At 40.7% G+C, this 18,819-nt stretch overlaps 1 protein-coding gene across 4 annotated transcripts in view; it reads right to left on the reverse strand.

Moving 5' to 3' along the window:
* Positions 1–16,740, reverse strand: part of LOC137181262 (rho GTPase-activating protein 40) — a 29,180-nt gene extending 12,440 nt beyond the window's left edge. The window contains exons 1-5 of one of the 4 annotated variants that reach the window (XM_067586833.1): positions 10,256–10,377; positions 5,949–6,215; positions 3,214–3,437; positions 1,487–1,707; positions 778–856 (exon numbers count right to left, since the gene is read on the reverse strand). In XM_067586833.1, coding sequence (XP_067442934.1) covers positions 778–856; positions 1,487–1,707; positions 3,214–3,437; positions 5,949–6,097 — 673 coding nt within the window. In that variant the 5' untranslated portion in view covers positions 6,098–6,215; positions 10,256–10,377. Of the gene's footprint in view, positions 1–777; positions 857–1,486; positions 1,708–3,213; positions 3,438–5,948; positions 6,216–10,202; positions 10,603–16,510 lie in introns of those variants that run through there. The other 3 variants (XM_067586835.1, XM_067586832.1, XM_067586834.1) reach the window with 3 other exon arrangements.
* Positions 16,741–18,819: the final 2,079 nt, after the last annotated feature.

The following is an 18,819-nucleotide window of genomic DNA, read 5'->3' on the forward strand; positions in this document are numbered from 1 at the left end:
CAAAAAATCTCCACAAATATGAGGAAATTCTCATGAACACACAGCTGACCTATTTTCTAACTCCTCCTGTTGTGGCACTTGTAATTGTTTAAGTGTCAATACGCAGAACTACTGATGACACAATTCAATGTGCCAAAATTTGATCTGTAACAGTATTATACCCAGTTTTGGTATTAGCCATGTATCTAAGATGTGCATATGGTTCACTGTTGCTTGTGTACAGTCAGATGACAACTGTATTTTCACTGTTAAAACATCTACAACTGAATTACAAATGATTTAACAGTTAGTAAACATCCAGAAAAGAACTGTTTTTCTGTTAACCTCGATATTATTCACAAAATACTGAGATTTTGGTGAGTGAACTCTGTACTGTGAGGACAGGGACCTTCTCCAGCAGCAGCAAGCAGAGATGAGGAGTTGCCAGGGGATTTATCTGAACCAATTAGAAGATAGATTACAGAGCTGTGACCTGATCCAGACAGACAATCCCTCATCGGCTCCTCACAAATCTGCTGCTCACCTGACTTCTTCAGGGATTTTTTTAAAGATATTTAAGACAATTAATTTGTAGTTAAACCTGTGTCTAATCTGTAAGATGATACAGATGAGGAAGTTCACCAGTTACTTCATTCAAATCTAACAGGGGGCTGGTTATAGGTTGAAGTCTTGTTCTGACTCAATAGATTATCAAAACAAGTTCACTTTTACTTGTTTGTTATTCCCTTTAGTTACTTACTTACTTATAATAAAGTGACTTTATTATACAAGTCTTACCTGATAGTGGTGTTTTGGCAACCGATGCCATACTGTTTTGGGCAAGGTCTTCACTATGCTGAGACTCAGGCAGAAGGGTCTGGTGAAAGAGAACATTTATTGACATGTCACAAACACATGTACAATACTTTCTGTAAAGAGCAACAGTCCTGTAACATTTTCTCCACCACTGGGAATAGGAATTGTGTTTTTTTTGTGTCTGCTGAGCAGATGGACATGGCTACAGAGAGTGTTTCCATTAATAACAGACTGATAAAGATCTGAGAAACAGTGTCTCTGTTCCTCTTCTCAGGGCTGCTCAGACAGCGAGGACAAAGCATGGCCTTTACATGTGATTTGCTTTTATTGTCACAGGTCAGCCCCTCTGCATGGAACAAGACAGCAGAGTACACTGGAACAATGGAGAGTCCTAACAGTCATCAGGGTCATTGGTATTTTTAAAATTTTCTACATACAACTGCAAAACAGGTGGGCTATGTTTGTTGGAAACTTGTGTAATAGCAAAACAGTAATCCTTATATCCTTCTATTTTTAGTTGAACTTATTTTTTTACTCTATTGTGATACTGTATTGATCATCAAAGGAACAATTTCCTTGCATCTCTTCACCACTATGTCCGAGGTTGTAGTCAGTTACAGAACAGCCTCTCATAGACTGGTAGAGGAGTTGATTACTTTAAATAGTTTGTAAAGTATTTCAAAGTCCTGACCTGAGAGATGGGGGAGTTGAAGATGTCCCGAACGTCACGTGGTGCCGTTTTATTCCTCTTGCGTAGGGACAACGTGTAGGAATCCAGTCGACGCTGGACGGCCTCAGCCTGAGTCCGTGTCAGAGTAGACAACAGCACCGCGTTGTCTACATCCTCGCTGTCCTCGCTGATGAGGTTCGACAAACCAGCATCAGCCAGCCACTGCTCCTCCTGTTCACCCTCTGAGACACACATACAACAAACACATTAAGATCCAAACAAGCTACATGTAAATACATAATGACAACAGCAGCCAGATGTGGGTAAAATGCAATTTAAAATACTAATACAATACTAAAGTATAACTTTGATGTAATTTCATCTATAAAACTTCCTTTCATCCCTCCATGTCATAAAAAGTCCTTGTTAACGATTAGCTAGATTCAAACTAGTGATTTACTGAATTGTATTGTTTCATTAAAGTTTAAGAAATGTCTTAGCTAGTAAAGAATTTCGTCATCTGGGAAACATCTGTAGTGTTGTCCAATCAAAAGCAATCGCCATGCAAACAGGAAGTCAGAATAGCATCACAAGCTTAACTTAACTTTAAAAAAATATCAGTTTTAGGGAGGCAGACGATATATTAATCTTAACTGTAAGTCTTTTGTTTTGAGTTACTTTGTTTAATTTATATATGTATACATGGAGAAATATGTGTTGTGTATGTGTTATGTATGTGTTTCAGAGTTAGTAATATTTAGAAGTAAGTTTAGAGGGAGTGGGAAACATCTCCTTATGCTAATCTGGTTGATGTAATTAGGTAATTTGGTAAAATGTTAGTGGCATTAACATTTTGTAATTTTAAGTATTTTGTGTTATTTTTGTGAAATGTAATTTAAAATCTCCCTAGTTTACAGTATTTTATCAAGTGATAGGTCAGAAGTGTCAACAATATTCCATATTATCTCTTTTACTCGTCACTCAGGTCATGTTTTAGCAAGCTAATGTTAGCTTTGTCAGCTAGTTCAGTTAGCTATGCAACAGTTACACCTGGCAGTTACTGGCTGTAAATGCTTTAGCAACAGCTAATCTCTATGTAAGAACTACTTTGTTTAGTGTAATTAAGTGATGTGTAAATCTCCCCTTAGTTAACACTTACATTACAACCAGGCTCAGTTTGAGCTTAGTAAGAGCTGGTCCAACTGGCTCTTGGACACTAGATACAATAACTAGTGAGTTTTTTGTTTTTTTTTAATTTAACAAGGTAGACAATGAACATAAAATTGTTTACCCTTTTAAAAATAATGAGGCTTTATTACACACAGACACCCACAGTTATGCACCAAAATACAGACTTCAGAGGGTTTGCTCATAAACAAATTAAAACAGTGCTTCTGTTTAACATAACATCAAAAGCATCTATTAAAGGGTAGAATTAACACAATCAGATCATTTGAATGCACATAATAAAAGGGCATTCCCAACAAGTCAGCCTTCATGAATGGGTATTTAGCTGGTGCATATGAAACGATCCCTGCTACAGAGTGTTTGATAGTGTTGTCATGGTGATGAGCGCTACTTTGCTGCATGAGAGAAACCTGATATGTTGCCATGGCAAGCGCATCATTTCATGGAAGATCTCAGTAGCAGCTGTGTTAAAAATCAAAGGTCTGTAATCCAATCACCTAAACTCATGATGATGTTTTTATCTACTCTGAATCTATCAGCACTGGATCTGCAGTATTTACCTTCTGACTGTCTGGAATCTCTCCTACTGCAGTCGAGGTCTGCGTAGCCACTCCCCTGTCGGATGGTCTCCACCTCACTCCAGAACGAGTCCAGGCAGAGTTTGTCGGGGTGCTGCTCCTGATCCTGGGAGGACGCTGTGTGCGTGCTGTGTGCGTGTTCAGCGGCTGCCTGGTCCTGCGGGCTGGCCCAGGGCTCCACGCTCATCTCGGTGGGGCTGGGATCTCTGGCACAAACATACACACACGTAAAGAAATCACACGCTTGCATGCAAACAAACGAGCAGAAACACAAAGACACATACAAACACGGGAGGAATGGTGAAGACTGAGGCAGCGTGGGGAGGATGAATCAGCCAGGGGAGCCCGGAGAGATGGAGAGACAAAAGGAGCGGGATGGAGGGAGGGCCGGAGTGAGGAGAGGAGATGGCGAGAGCGGACACAAAGGGGGGTCTCTATTGTTCTTGTGAAATGTGGCCTGGAGGCATAGTACCCTGCAGATCCACTAGATGTCACTGTAATAATGTGAGATCTGTTTTCCTGAAGGTTACACCCCTTCATCTACTGCAACAGATCTGTGAATGTAACCCACTAACAATAGAAGATGACACATGCAATGAACAACTCAAGAAAAATGAATCATAAGTCATCTACATATGCTCTCTGTTTCCTTTTATAACACAATTAGGGAAAATACAGTCTGCTTTCCCTGTGTGGGACATACTCAAAACAAGGGAGGGCACTGTTCTTTAACAACAATGGGACACACTCAGCTGGCAGACACACTCGCAGCCTCAAGCACTAAAATGTGACCTGTGGTTTACAGACACAGGAAGTGGTCAGCTGACTCACTCCATCGGTGTGCACTGCAGTTCAGTCACATTCCTCAAGTATGCAAATCTCACGAGACATCCATCTCTGGAGAATGCCAGATGGCTTATCAAGCCAACATGAACGCAGGGAGACAATGAAATGATAGTTCCGCCATGTATCAGAGCCAAAAATACCCATCATACTTTCAGTTATGCGATGAGCTTATCAAGATGTTCGTCATAAGAAACCTGTTGTGAGCAAGAGATTTGAGTTTCAATAGATACTTAATTAGTTAGTTTCTTTTCTAACAGCAATGGAGAAATAGAAAATTGTATTTCTGTGGAAGGACACATACTGCACTAGACAGGGTTGTATTAATATCTCCAGAGTTATATTGCACCATGCACAGACAATCTGAAAAACATAAAGCAAGAAATAATGCTGACAAATGTGACTGAAACAGTTAAGTGAAAAGTATCAGACTGTATTCTAGGTGTGGTGCTGTTACATAATACTATAGTACAACTATTGTTTTACTGCTTTAAAGCCTTCACACTTTTCAAAACTGTCAATTGGTATTAAGTAAAATAGGTCATTGATTTGCTGCTCTCTAAACCAGTGTGGTTACATTCCAACATACAGCGGAGTAGTAAGCAATGTGATGTGACAGTGCCAGTCAGTCCGATCTTTACCATGTTTTCAGAGCTTTTCTCAAAATTGATTACTCAGAGAGACATTGTGCCTCAGCGTATCACATCACAACCGTGAAATAACTGAACTAAACCAAAAATTAAATGCACTGCAAGAAATGATGCATAGAGCCAAAGTAGTGGATCAGTATCAGCAATGATACTGAACACATCCGGTATATGTCAGACAAGCCAGATCTAGGCTGACAACTTACAATCATTTTCTTAATTAATTAATTAAGTGATTAATTAATCTGTCAGTATTTGTTTTCTTTCCAATTATTATGACTATTTGTTTAGTCCGTCCAGCAGAGAAAGCAACAAATCCTCTTATCTGGGAAGCTGGGAGCGATAAATGTCTTAGATAATTAATCTATTATCAAAATTGTTAACTAATTTTCTGTCAGTTGACTCACTGATTAATTGACTAATGTTTCAGCTCTTGATGGATCCAGTTTAAATACAGTGTTTTAGTCACTGTAAGACTGCAACATTGTATCTTTTATAAACCTTTTAACAATGTAATTTAAAATTTGCACAAACTGAAAAGAATGCGGCTGTATGAACATCTTATAGTTAATAAGTGATGTTGAGTTATGCATTAAACAGGAATGATCCGATCAGTTTCATGCAGATTTTATGTTAAAGAAGAGAATGTGCTCTAGTTTTATATCAGCCAATATCAGCTGTGTTTCAGTACTGGAATCTGAATTAGGAGTGAGAATGTGGTACTGGTGCAGTCTTAGTACGCAGATGTACTGTATATTGTATATGCACATAAAAAGGCTTTTATTCTCACACAACATCTGGCTCATATCCCACCCTCACACACAGAGATGTTCAAAGCCACAACATGTGCTCACAACCTGTTACTCATATGGATAAAATACATGAAGCTTGAGGGATGAGAGGTCTGCAGACAGCTGAATCATAGCAGTGCAGACTTCTTTCCAACAAGAGAAGGTTTTTGTGCCATCTGCCACACAATTTTAAAAATCAAATCAGGTTTTAGATGTTAAGTCAACAGAAAAATGTCAAAATAGAGTCACCACATAATCTACACCATCCATGACTGCAGGATTTTGAATGACATGTTTATGTTATGATGTCGCTTTTCACTTTACCACCAACAACTTCACTGTGAGTGTAGACAGCACTCTTATCTTTCACCAGAACATTTATGAATCTGGTTCTGCTCATCCAGCTCCAACTCCAGCTGTTTCTCATCACACCTACCTGGCTTTTTTCTTGTGGGAGGGTGGCTTCAGGTGCCTGTTCCTTGCCGGGCTTTGCGCTGGCCGGAGCCTGAAACGGTTCAACCTGGTGCGGGGAAACTGCATGTTGGTCCCGAGCCTGCTCACCACTACCTCCTCTCTGCCTCCCATATCCACAAAGCTAAAGGAATCCAGGAATTACAGTCCGGCACAAAACCTAGCTTTATCCAGTCCCGGTGGTTGAACAGCATGTGAGTGTGTTGTAAATCTGTCCGCTGCTCCAGTTTCTCTGTGTGGTGACAGGAAGTGATGTTCTAAGTCTTTACTGGGGCTTGGAGCATGAGTGGCGTGTTTGTGAGCTGAGTGGAGCTGGAGCTGGAATGTGGGAGGGACTGACGGCTACGTGAACATCAACACATCATTCGCACCTGTCTCCTCCCTTACCACCCTGAAGTGACACACCCTGCCTGCATGCCTGATGGCCATCAACTTCCTCTCGGGTTCAAACAGGAATGTAATACCTGCTACACTTTAAAACACCACTTAAAAACACATTGGCTGAAACACTTCAATGACTTGCTTTGTGCAAAATGGATGTAAACAATACACCCTCTAAACAAACAAGTGAAAGCAAATTTATCTAACTATGTCTCAGGCAGTTTATTGGCATCTTAGGGTAAGCTACTTGAGCTAATTAATCAATGATTCTTTGTTGAAAAGATGAGGCGTGTTATCACCTCTTTGCTTTGCTGTTACTGTTTGAGTCCTGAATTAAGTTAATCAAATAGACCAAAGGATGAAAATGTTTTCTCTCTTTCATACTCTGTGTCAAGATAGCATATGGAAGTGGGCCATTTCAGGCAATGATGTGGCACTGCTGGCCTTCTCCTGGCCCGGACAAAATGTATGTGAGCCTGAAATGGCCCACATGTAAAATAGCTAATATGGCCCAAATATCCCAAATCAAATGTGGGCCTTTTTTGGTAAAGATGCGCTGCTCTCAAGTATGTGTATTCTGGATGTGGGCCAGTTTTGGTTTATCTGTTTTTTTCTTGGTTGACATACAGCTTGCTTGTGGCCCAGATCTGGGTAACAGGAGCGGACCGCCCAAGTGCCATCAATCCATGCGGTATGTGGGCTGGATGAAAGTGCTGAAATTGCTGGATTTGGGCCACAGCAATTTTGCTATCTGGGTGGATTGCAAACACGCAATCTCAAATCAAAATAGCGCATACTTGTGGTGTGACAGCTGGTGACGTGCCATGTTAAATCCATTCATGCCTTATATGCACAAGACAGCTAAACTATTGCACCATTCTTGACCGCATGCAGTCACTGAGATCCTAGTTTAACTTCATACCGGGCCACAACTAAATAGTTGATATAAATAATTGTCAGGTGACTGTGTGGATGTGATGTATGTGTATAAGCATGAAGCAGAGTGAGAGAAACATCAGAGAAAGTTTCTCAAGTTCCTCAAGTGCAACAGGTCTGTCAACATTGCCTAGAAGTAGCACTACAACCCCCCTTCCCCCCAACCCCTCACCAAATCACTGACTCATCATCGCTGTTGTCATGCTGATGACAGCCTATATATCAGCCGAGGATGCAAACAGACAGAAAACACCTGGTAAGGTAAGGAGAAAAGTGAGAAAAGCATTCCAGTGGTTTTGACACGTGGGTAAACTTAGTGAAAGCCCAATATTTTCACTTATTAAACGTAAACGCAGATATGTGTATTTTAAGTCTGCTAATGCAGGACTTAGGTTTAACTGTTTTGATAAAAGCTTGATGAACAATTTAGCAAATGTAATGTATTTCCATGAAAATTCAACTGAAACCTGCAGTGCAGCCTACAAAGAACCTCAGCAGTTACGTCGCCCTCCACAGTTTGACTCTACTTTCAATCTAAAAATGTAGCTGCTGTAAAGGTTTCAATCTTTAGCATTATAGAGATAAAAAAAACCCATCTTGAGCCAGACTCAAAATAACTCTTAGGGCCCTATTTTAACCGTGCAAGTGCAACGACAAGCAGAAGGTGGTAGGTCTTAAGTGCATGGATTGTGTGGGCGTCTACATGCGCGCCTGCTATTTTGGTTTATGTATATGCAGCAGCGCAACATGCAAAAGTTCTGAGGGAAGGTGAATATAGATAACCGGGTGTGGTGATTATTAAATACTCTCCCAGACAATCACATCACTGCCCTCATAGCTCTAAGACAGTTGTGCCAATCACAGTTAAACGTGATAACGACAGCTCAACAAACGGAAAGCCTTTCTTCAGGAAATGTCTGGGTGGTTCAGAGCGTCACGACATGAACACACATCACCACAAATCTGCACGCAAAGAGAGATTTTCAACAGTTAGTTACTATAATAACGATAGAAATAAATAACGAAGAAATTGATTTGGCAAAGCAGTTTATATGATTATATCAGACCAATGCTATTATAGAATATAATTCCATTGTGTCTCGTCTTGTACATGGTCACATAGTTTAGTAATTGATGTTACACAACAGCGATTCCACTGCAGTGTGTTTCAAGGATAAAACACGAGACAAAGACGAAAAGGCTGATGAACTGCTAACCCGACATCGCCTTCATAAAAAAGCAGAATATTGCGTCATAATTCATAATGTTATAATGTAGCAACCTGTTGTCATCAAGTGATTTAGTGAAGGTAAACACAGTGAACAGCCGTGCATAACAGCACTGCGCTCTGGCGCGGCACTTCTCAAAGGCTGCGGCTTTATCAATATATCAGTCCTGCTGCCTTCAGATGCTGCAGGGATTTAATGAAATGAAGAAGAAGCTTTGCATACATACAGTTTAAAGCAGCTGTGGACAGTAGATACTATAAGAATCACCCATATTCATTTATAGATCAATGCAGACTGATTTACTGACTTTCCTGCTTTAACCACATTAAACATTATTTTCTGTGCCGATTTTGGTTGGAAAATATTTAATTGAAATACATTATTTATATTTTAAGTATTATTCGGTTGTTGCAGCACGTCTGCAGCAAGTATTTACTTTGATCCTGTTGATAAAATCACCAAAGCAGCGGAGGATTGACGCTGCACCACAAATAGACGCAGTTCTGAGGTGGTTGTTTTCAGGGCGACGTCTAGGACCGAATTTCAACCAAAATACAACAACTGTCTTTGTGCTGCTTCATTTGAATGAACCTCCCACCTGTCTGCACCTCTCCTCCTCTCCTCCCACCTGTGAATCGTGCGCTCTGCACTGCTCACCAAAATACCACACAGGCGCGCAAAGGGAGTTTCAAGGTCAGGAAAATAACAAACAGTCAAAGCGTTGCTTGCGCCAATCGTTGCGCCTCCATGAAAATACAGCCCACAAACTCATAAAATTACCTCAAACTAGCCAGAAAACATGCCATGGAATACCCCCAGAGGACAGAAAAGAGGAATAATGAAAGCTCAGAAAACTTTCCAAGTTGTTGTGCCTCCAAGAGGAAAAGCAGCACTGACTTATTTTTAAACCTGCTAATAATAGTCCGTGGCAGCAAGTTATAATGCTCAGTAACTAAACACAAACACATGCTTCATGCTACTTTTGTAAATAGACAATTGAAAACGGGGACTACTGAAAATGTCAGGGTGCTGGGATTGTTTCTTGTTGAATGGGCCTCACCTTAACAAAGAGAATCAACAGGAAACCATCCACTCTTAGAGAAGAATGGACAAAATGTCAAAGTTGTTGTCAACACTTAATAGTCAGCAGCACTGTAGGAAATAACACAAAGTAACCCCAACCAACAACTCCAGTAGAGGAATACAGTAATCCACTTGAAAAAGCGGCTCCTGTTGAAAGCAACAGTGTTTAATCCCTGTGGCTGAATTCCACAGCAAGCCTCTTAGCTTCCAGAGAATGCAACAGTTGGCGCATACGGCCTTGAGAAAGTGTTACTTCTCAAAGCCTGTCACAACATGTAGGATCTGTCCTATCATATGAAAGATTAAGTTTACAAAATGCTAAAAATAGATTGATGGTTTTGAATCACCATATTAAGTCTCCAAACCCCCCAAAAAACATACAGTAACAAACAGCAAATGAGGATACTAGAAGTCACAATCACAGCATAAAGTGACTGACCAGTAAAAACAGGCTTTCTATCAAAGACTTCAAATACCTCAAACCTTCAACTTGGCCTATGGAATCACACAGGAACAATGTTATAACCTTGCCCAGCACCAAAACCAAATTTATCCTAATAGTAGTACAGTAGCTTAATCTAAACACGAACCTCAAGCCCCAACAGCCCATGAGTCCACAGCAGCAGCAAAGGCCCAATCCTACCTGGCCTTGGCCCTCCCGATGGCTCGGCCCGAGAGCAGCAGCAGGACCGCCGAGCCGCTTCTCCCCCACGGCATCCTGCTGTTGTCCCCCCAAACTGCTGCGAGCTGTAGGAAACAGCAGCTGCCTGCCCCTGGCAAGCTGTTTCCTTGTAATTTCTTCAGTGCACAAACACATCAGAACAAGGACAGTCTCACTGCGTTGGCAGGAACGTCACTACATTGCATCCTGGGGCAGGAAAAGGAGGTCTGCATGGGGGGGCTGAGGAGGGAGAGCAGCTGAGTGGTTGAATGGCTGATTGGGGCTGGGACACAGACAGTGGGTGTCTGAGTGGCTGGTTAGATGGACGGGGCTGGAGTTCTGACGGCGGCAAGCCTAAGTGCATGGAGCAGAGGATTCAACAGCTGCGTGTGTGACTCGCCGGCTGACAGGATGGCTTGACATACAGTTTGGATAAAGTTACAGCTGGGGATGCATCATTTCCACCAGTGTAATAAAGAGAGGGGGAAAACATCCTTTGTATTAATGGCAACATGCTCACTTATTCATTTACTGATTTACTCAAACCCAAGCACAGGAATCTGTAATCTCTTTAACCTGACCTCTGGCCTTTTGTCATTGGTTTTCATCAGTAACTGGAGGTGATGATCTAGTTTACGACTTATTTACAACAGGGTTTAATATCAATGAATAGCAGTAAGGCCTCAGCTTTACTGAGAGGCAATTGGCCCAATGGTGTCAACAATTGTAGGGATCAGGCCTACATGAGGAGGAACACAAGGAAGAAAAAGAGCAGACTCAGATGTTTGGTTGATGGGACATAGGACAGGCACAAACGACACAGAGTCAGTCATATATCACATGTTTTGGACAACGGTTGAAACATGGTGTAAAACCAATATTTAAATCTGACTTTCTTTAAAATTATAAAGCTTCTAGGTGTCACATGTCAGTTGAGACCATGCGTGTAAACTGAAGAGCAAAAACATGGTAAGACACAATGTTTAGTCAATATGCTGTTCATAGTTAGTTGTTAGCTGTTAACAAACTTCTGCAAATATAGTTACTATAGTTATGGGCAAAGTGTTTTCTGCTGCCTGTTATTAAAATTGAATGATCAACATTCATTAAATTTCCAACCCACTTAAATGCATGCAATGGAACGCAATTTTATATATTTCCTTATTCCTTTTATTTTTGAATTCTCAATTAACGCCTTCATATGTCCTCAGTAAAACATGCCACCTTTGTGCATTAAAATCTGATATACAGGAAATGCATTGCATTGCATTGTCTTGCCTCTTTATTTAACAAAACGTTCTTCTTAAATTGGTCAGATGACAGATACAGGGAATGTGTGAGGAAAACTACCTTTAAGCCGCCATTTGAAAAGGGCATTTTACACCCAACATGATCGAGGAAGAGATGCTCACTCCCTCTTGTATCCATTTTTGTGCATATGTGGCTTTGAGTGTCCTCTGTCTTGTCCTTAAGTTGGATTTCTACACAGGTAGGTTGGTGCACAAAAGGTTACTTGGAGCTGAAATGAGCTAAAACAGATGTTGGGTTCATTATGACGGTATAATCGACCACAAATTTCAATAAGATTTGCTCAATTTGTCTCATTAGGAGCGAGAGCCTTGAGAGCTCATTACTGAGGATTGGACTTTGATACACAGCAATGTTGGGTAAAGCTTCTAAGAAATCTATACAGTGTTTCTAGGAACATAAGTGAGATCAATGTGATAACTATTATGTAAGAAACTTTGAACAAATCTGCTACACTTACACACTGTGGACAAAAAGTGAGTTTGTAAATAGCAGGAAAAATGTATTTAATAGTAGAACTGTATGACAGGTCTCTTCTGGTCCCTGTTGAATTCCCGCTGTCATGGATGACCTTTTGTTTTGGTGCATGTACTCATCACGCCAAGGAAAGAATTCCAATAGAGTTTCATTTTAAAAATTTGATCAATATTTGAAAAAAGTGCAGACAAATAATTGATACTACGGTTGAGTATAAGGCCTCTAATGGTATGATTATAAAGAGAAAAGGGTACCTAAAGTAGCTACTTGCAGTCTTACTCACTTCATATTATTTTAAACAAACAAATGTTATTAAGTCAATCTAAGAAGATTTTTGGTTTTCTGCACTGAATATGTTCCTCCATAAAAATGCTCCCATATCAAATCAAAAATGAGATAGCTGAGATCTAGTGGTATATAACTGGTAAAGTGAATACAATATCAATTAGCATTTTAATTTGGTGTGGCTGAAATCACATTAAGGCCTCACTGTTGTCGACTATAAGATATCTAGTGGGATCAGTATAATCTTTGCTCTACGCTGCTGGCTCCTTAGCTCTTTGGCAGTTTGCCCGGTCACTTCTTAGACTTCGTTTGTCTCTAACCAGATCAACACAGATTAGGGAGACCACAAGGATCCATCTTAGGATTTTGCCTTCCACACCACCAGCTCCCTCACACTAATTTATTTCTCTCTCCTCTCCTCTCCATTGTTTTTGACAAGTGTGTCAACCGGAGCTCTCTGAAGTCTCCCCAGTGCTGTGTATCTCTCCCATCTTCATTTCCTCCCAGGTTAAATCTAATAGAGCCCCTTTTTCTGCTCTCCTGTAACTTCAGCTGTAAAACTATGCCCTTTTTTCCTTCACTACAGAACCCAGCGCCATCCTTGCCCCATCCTTCCAAAACTGTCTCTTTCCTTTCGCTCCAATCATCTCTGACTGTCATTCCTGATAAGTCTAGACCCTTCTCACCTTCTCTGACAATCCTGCTAAGCTCACAGATACGCCTGGAGGAAAAGGAGATTGGAGAACGTGATGGCATGTCTCGGTGTGACTCTGCAGATGGCATGTGACAGCCAGCTCAGCCTCGTGCCCTGCTCATCCACCTCTTGGCAAGCAGGGCACAGAGCCTCTGCGGAGTGAAGGGGAAGGGAGGTGAGGACAGGAAAGTGGAGCAGAGTAGAATGCAGGAGAGGAAAAAATGAGGAAAAGAGAAAAGAGGGCAAATGATGACAGAGGAGGTCAAAGGAGAGGTGGGAGGATGTGAGAGGAGTGGAGGAAAAGTGATAGGAAACCCTTGTGATGTTTCTTTGTCAGCTAATTCTACTAACCGACGACTACGTTTCTCTTCATAAGAGAAAAGGAGAAAATGTGGCTCAGACTGAGGCCAGATTGATCAACACTGCCAGATGGACTGACCTACAAGCAAATGGTGACACACAGTCAGAATGACGCAGCACGTCACTCGTACCAGTAACTCCACACACAACGTTAAAAACTTGGTTACATGCCAGCATATGTGCAGCACACGTGTACAGACACACAAGCACACAGAAACAATGGAGGTGAATGTATTGCGATGCAAAATGGTGCCATCAAATGCTGAAGTTCATTTGATGCAACACTATCCCACACAAAAAAAAATATAGTAAAGCGCAAATCTGTAGCGAACAGTTTGGTCACGAGTACAAAAGATTTTTATGGGGTGAAAAAAATGAGCCATGCACGTGCGATTTTCATTGTATACATACACAGATACAGGGCTGTGTTGCAGTGATCGAATTCCTGCATTGCACCCAAAGTCATGTGGGTGTTTCCGCTCATCATTATTTATGGCTGCAAAGTTTGGCACATTAATTCATCTGGGTGGTGTAGCTCATCTTGTTCTGAAAGCACAGATGGGAAGTGAGTTCGAAAAAGCTTCAGTCATCTGGGCTCATAAACATATCGATGCATCATTCAAAATACGTCCGCGTCCAAAGGCTGTAAAAGAAGAGGAGCAAAACATCTTGCAAAATTCAAAATTTTGTTTGTCCAACTAAAAGTGAACAGAAGCCATGTCAACACTGTGCATCAGTTTCTGTCAAAAACCAGGCAGGGTTCTTGTCACTCAATCAATCAGTTATTTCCAAATTAGCTGAAAAGATTCACTTTAATTGTGTGAGAAGAAAAATGAGATTAAACAAACAAGTGCTCACTGCTCAGCATGCAGTAGTAACAGTACAGTAGTACAATAGTAACACCAACTGTCGACCCTGACCTCCACACATGCAAAGATTTTTACATTTCTTGTTTGTTTATGTTTACTATGAAAGATATACAGGCCTGCTTAGTCTAGAGAGACAATAACCACCTTTGTTCTGATGGCAACAGTTCATATTCCCCAAAAAGAGGACGTGACACATGACAAAGAATTTCCTTCCCCATCATCCAGCACTCATTCAGTAGCATTATTTTGTTGTTGAGCTGCAATCTTACTTGAAATATTAGGTATCCTCTAACTTTATTACTTACAGTGAAAAGAAGTCAATAAAGCAGGCGGTGAGCGCGTTCCCCACAGAAGAGCTATAAATGGACATTTGACTTGTTGTTGAAACCTTACACGTCATGTGATCATAACAGCTGTGATAAATGATTGAAACACTATCTGCAATGTGTAACCGTATCTCTCCTAATGATCTGGTCAAACTAACTTCCTCTGCCATATTTCTTTCACTGAGCCATTTCACAAACACTGACCGTCTTTTGTCAACCAAAAGTCAGCAACTGCATCAATCAGAGGGACAGAATGATTCACCATTTACTTCCTTAACTTATTTCTGTCATAAATACATGTACTGTATGCACGAATCTATATTCTCTTGTTTTGGAAACAGATCCTGTCTCGTGTCAAACCAAAACAAACAAGTGTCGTCATGTAAAGTCACTCGTAGCAGCTGTCTACCTGAGCTGTGCGGGGATTAAGCTACGAGTAATGAAAGCTGGAATACCCTCTTTTCTCTTGCCATATGGAGCAAAAGTGGATTACAAGGGCAGTAGTACTTTGCACTGACTCTTACTATTTAGACTTAGAAGCTGACACACTTTGACCTGGCTACTAAAAGTCTTCAGATCCTTTACTTAAGTCAAAGTACCAAAACATCTATACGTGTAAAAATACTCAAATACAAGCAGAAGTTCTGCATTCAAAATCCTACGTAAAGATAAGTGTACACACAAGTATTATCAGCAAAATGTGGGCCACTAATGATGATTAATAGGGTAGGAAAGAAGAAAACAAAGCTCTGCTACAAACATTCGTATTCTCTTTTTTTTTTTACTTTTCTCTCATAAAGGATGAGAAAATAATGAAACAATGGATCATTGACCTCTTTGGGTCTTGAGCTCCTATTCAAATGAAACCATATGAGGAATGTAGAGTGGAAATTACTGAAATTACTCTTTGGTGGAGCTGATAGCAAGTCACAAACAAGGGGCCACAACTTCATTTTTGCAAGGGGTCACAAGCCAAAAAGGTTGAGAACCACTGGTTTAATCTTGAACTATACATTGTTCTGCCCTTGTTCTGTGCCAAAATATATTCTAGAGTTTATCTCTAGTCAAAATGAGGTTTCAGCAGTATTTCCCAAAGCTGCAATTTTTTTTTTAGTACAGAATTTCTCTGTGTGTGTTTCCCTGGATTGTGTTTCCATGAGCTGTGGTGGATGCACAAAGAGGGATTTTGCACTAAAAATACTGTTACTTTGGAAGATACCCACTTGATTTGCCTGACTCAGACTGCTGAAGCCTCATATTAACGTAACATAAACTGTATTTTTCCATGGAACGACTGCGGTTTTAGTTCCCCGTCACTTACATTGGAAGAGCAGAAAGGGATCTCTTCATAGCCAGTATGAACGGGGGCAGGGTGTTGTTGTGGGTGCTTACAGCGAGCAAAACTGGCTCAATGGACACCTGACTATTGTTTTAAGACAGACTTAAAAAACTGTCAACCTGATCTGAAAACCACAGCTGTCAAATAAATGTAACGCAGCAATACATATTTGCCTCTGAAAACAAGTATAAAACAGCACAAAATTTAAGTGAAAGTACCTCACAATGTACATACTTTCCACCCCTGCATGCAAATACATCAGACATCACTGTGTGGAGCAAAGCTGCACATGCAGGCAGAAAAAAAAACGCCCATAGCAACAAGCCTCGATACCCTAGCAACCAGAAACGCTTCCTAACGGGAGAAGAGAAGCACAAAGCCAAACGGCAAAATTACACACAAAACACATAACTGCACAAAACTCTTATTATTTCGCCTCTATTTCAAATACACGGAACCTGTGGTGTAATATAACACCAGTGTTTCTACCGGATAATTCGCGGGTTTTAGACAAATAGTAGAGGACAGCTAGCTAACTGGAAACAAAGACACCCACTAACGGGGAAGCAGTGTACTCACCTGGGGAAACACCGTCGACACCTCCGACGTGCGAAGGCTCGACCCAGCGTGGAAAGAGGATTTTTCCATGTGGTCTACAACAGCAGTGATGATGAGTCTTGGTGTGAGCACAGCAGCAGTGACAACAAACAGATGGCAGGAGTGAAGCTCGCCTCGCCTGGTTAGGTGGGATAAGATGAGAGAAGCTGCTCCTCTCCTCCGCTGACCGTCCACGTTATCCTTCTCACCTTGCGGCTGACGTCAGCACGCCAGGCCTCCACAGCAGCACCGCCAGATGACATGTCGTATGTTTACTGTTGACATCATCCAACTGTGCTGACACTTATTTGTAAAAAACCTAGTAAAATATCATTGTATTTGCCACACTGAAATGAAATAAATATAATTTCTTATTAAATATGATATATATGGGAGATTCCTTAGTTCTTAAACCTGTAGGCTACTGTAAAAGGACAGGTTCACAATTTTCCAAGTCTGTCTTAGAGCAATAGTCAGGAGCCCAAATGAAATAGGTTTTTCTTGACACAATCATTCTTCCTGTTCACACTGACTGTTAGGAGATCTCTTCATAATACACTTACAATGCAAGTGATGGGGGCCAAAATCCACAAGCACAAGCCTCAGCCGTCCAAATGAATCAAATCAAGTGGATATTTTTCAATGTTACAGTCTTTTTAGTGCCAAAGTCCCTCTTTTTGTTACAATAATTCCACTGCAGCTCAAACACTGTCTGAGGAAACACAAAGAGGGAATTTGATGCTAAAAAGACTAAATGTGGCAGATATCCACTTAATATGACTAACTCAGACTGCTGAAGCCTCATATAAGCTTCAAATAAACTTTTAAACACATTTTTGCACAAAAGGATTGCGTTGACACACTGTGGATTTTGGCCCCCATCACTTACACTGAAAGCATGTTTGACAGAGATCTTGTAACAGCCAGTATGAACAGGACGAATGATTACAGCAAGAAAAATACCTCTTTCAAAGTTTATATGGGCACTTGACTGTTGTTTTAAGACAGATTTGAATAACTGTGAACCTGTCCTTTAAGTCAAGTCAATTTTATTTGTATAGCTCAGTATCACAAATCTTTGCCTCAGGGGGGCTTTACATTATGTAGACACAGCAGTTCAACATAATTTTATGATTGCTCATACATAATGATATTTTGGAGGAAACTGGAGGAAATTATTTTGCTTAAACGCAAATGATATGCTGCAAGCCAAGAATATCATTCAAAACTATGACGATAGGAAACAGAAAATGCAAATATATATTCATATTTCTAAATCTTTCACGTCTTTTATTCATTATAAAATTTAGAAATTATACTCAGTCTCTCATAATGAATCTACCTCATGTATTTGTTTGATAGACGTAAGTGTGATAACTTCACTGTTTTTTCTACTTTTTGGTATGTAGATTTATTGAATATGTACATATCTCATAAATAAAACACACAACTCCACTTTGTTTAAGATTTGAAGTGCCTTTAGTCAGTGTGTATATTATTATTACACACATAATAAACCCATCATGTTCATTTCTCACAGCTCTCATATCACTCTGATAAATAAATCACTCAAACTGTAGACACAGTAATGCAGCAGGAATGATTTATTTGTAGATATCACATTCCTTACAAACTGTAAACGCAGCGTGACCCATTCACTCCATCCCCTGCATTGTGTCTAGTTGCAGCTTTTAGGTGGAAAGATCATTCCTCCTGGACAGATAAATTCTTTCTGGCGTCCTGTTTTTGTTTTCATTGTCCTCTCAGCTTTCTTGCAGACAGCCTGGTTCATTCCAGAGCTGTGGATATATGTGTGTGTGTGTGTGTGTGACGGTGTGTATGTGTGTGAGAAAGCGAGGGAGAGAGTGAGAGAGAGGCGGGGGATGTGAGGGGGAAAGACACACACAGATAAACAGAAAGAGACAGAAAAAAAAAATCAAAAGACATAGAATCACAGTGATAGAGAGTGCAGAGGGTCAGCAAAGCAGCCCACTCTCTTCCTGCTATTGTTTCATCTCAGGGACCCACATGAGGCTCGTCTAGGCGGCTACGCCTCCTGGACATCAGCTTGCTCCCCCTCCCGTCGGCCCACTCCTCTTACAGCTGCTCCACGTTGCCATGGAGACAGAGAATATGCCTGCAGATGATTGCATTCGCTCTTGAGAGGCATTCATGGAGACAATAAGGCACAACCTGAAATTCTGATTGTTAAAAGAGCAATGTGGAGACAATTCACATGTGGCAGCAGAAGAGAAATGTCACAGCAATATTGTTTTTGTTTATTCGCAGAT

The sequence above is a fragment of the Thunnus thynnus genome, chromosome 4 (genome assembly GCF_963924715.1).
Source record: "Thunnus thynnus chromosome 4, fThuThy2.1, whole genome shotgun sequence".
Lineage (NCBI taxonomy): Eukaryota > Metazoa > Chordata > Actinopteri > Scombriformes > Scombridae > Thunnus > Thunnus thynnus.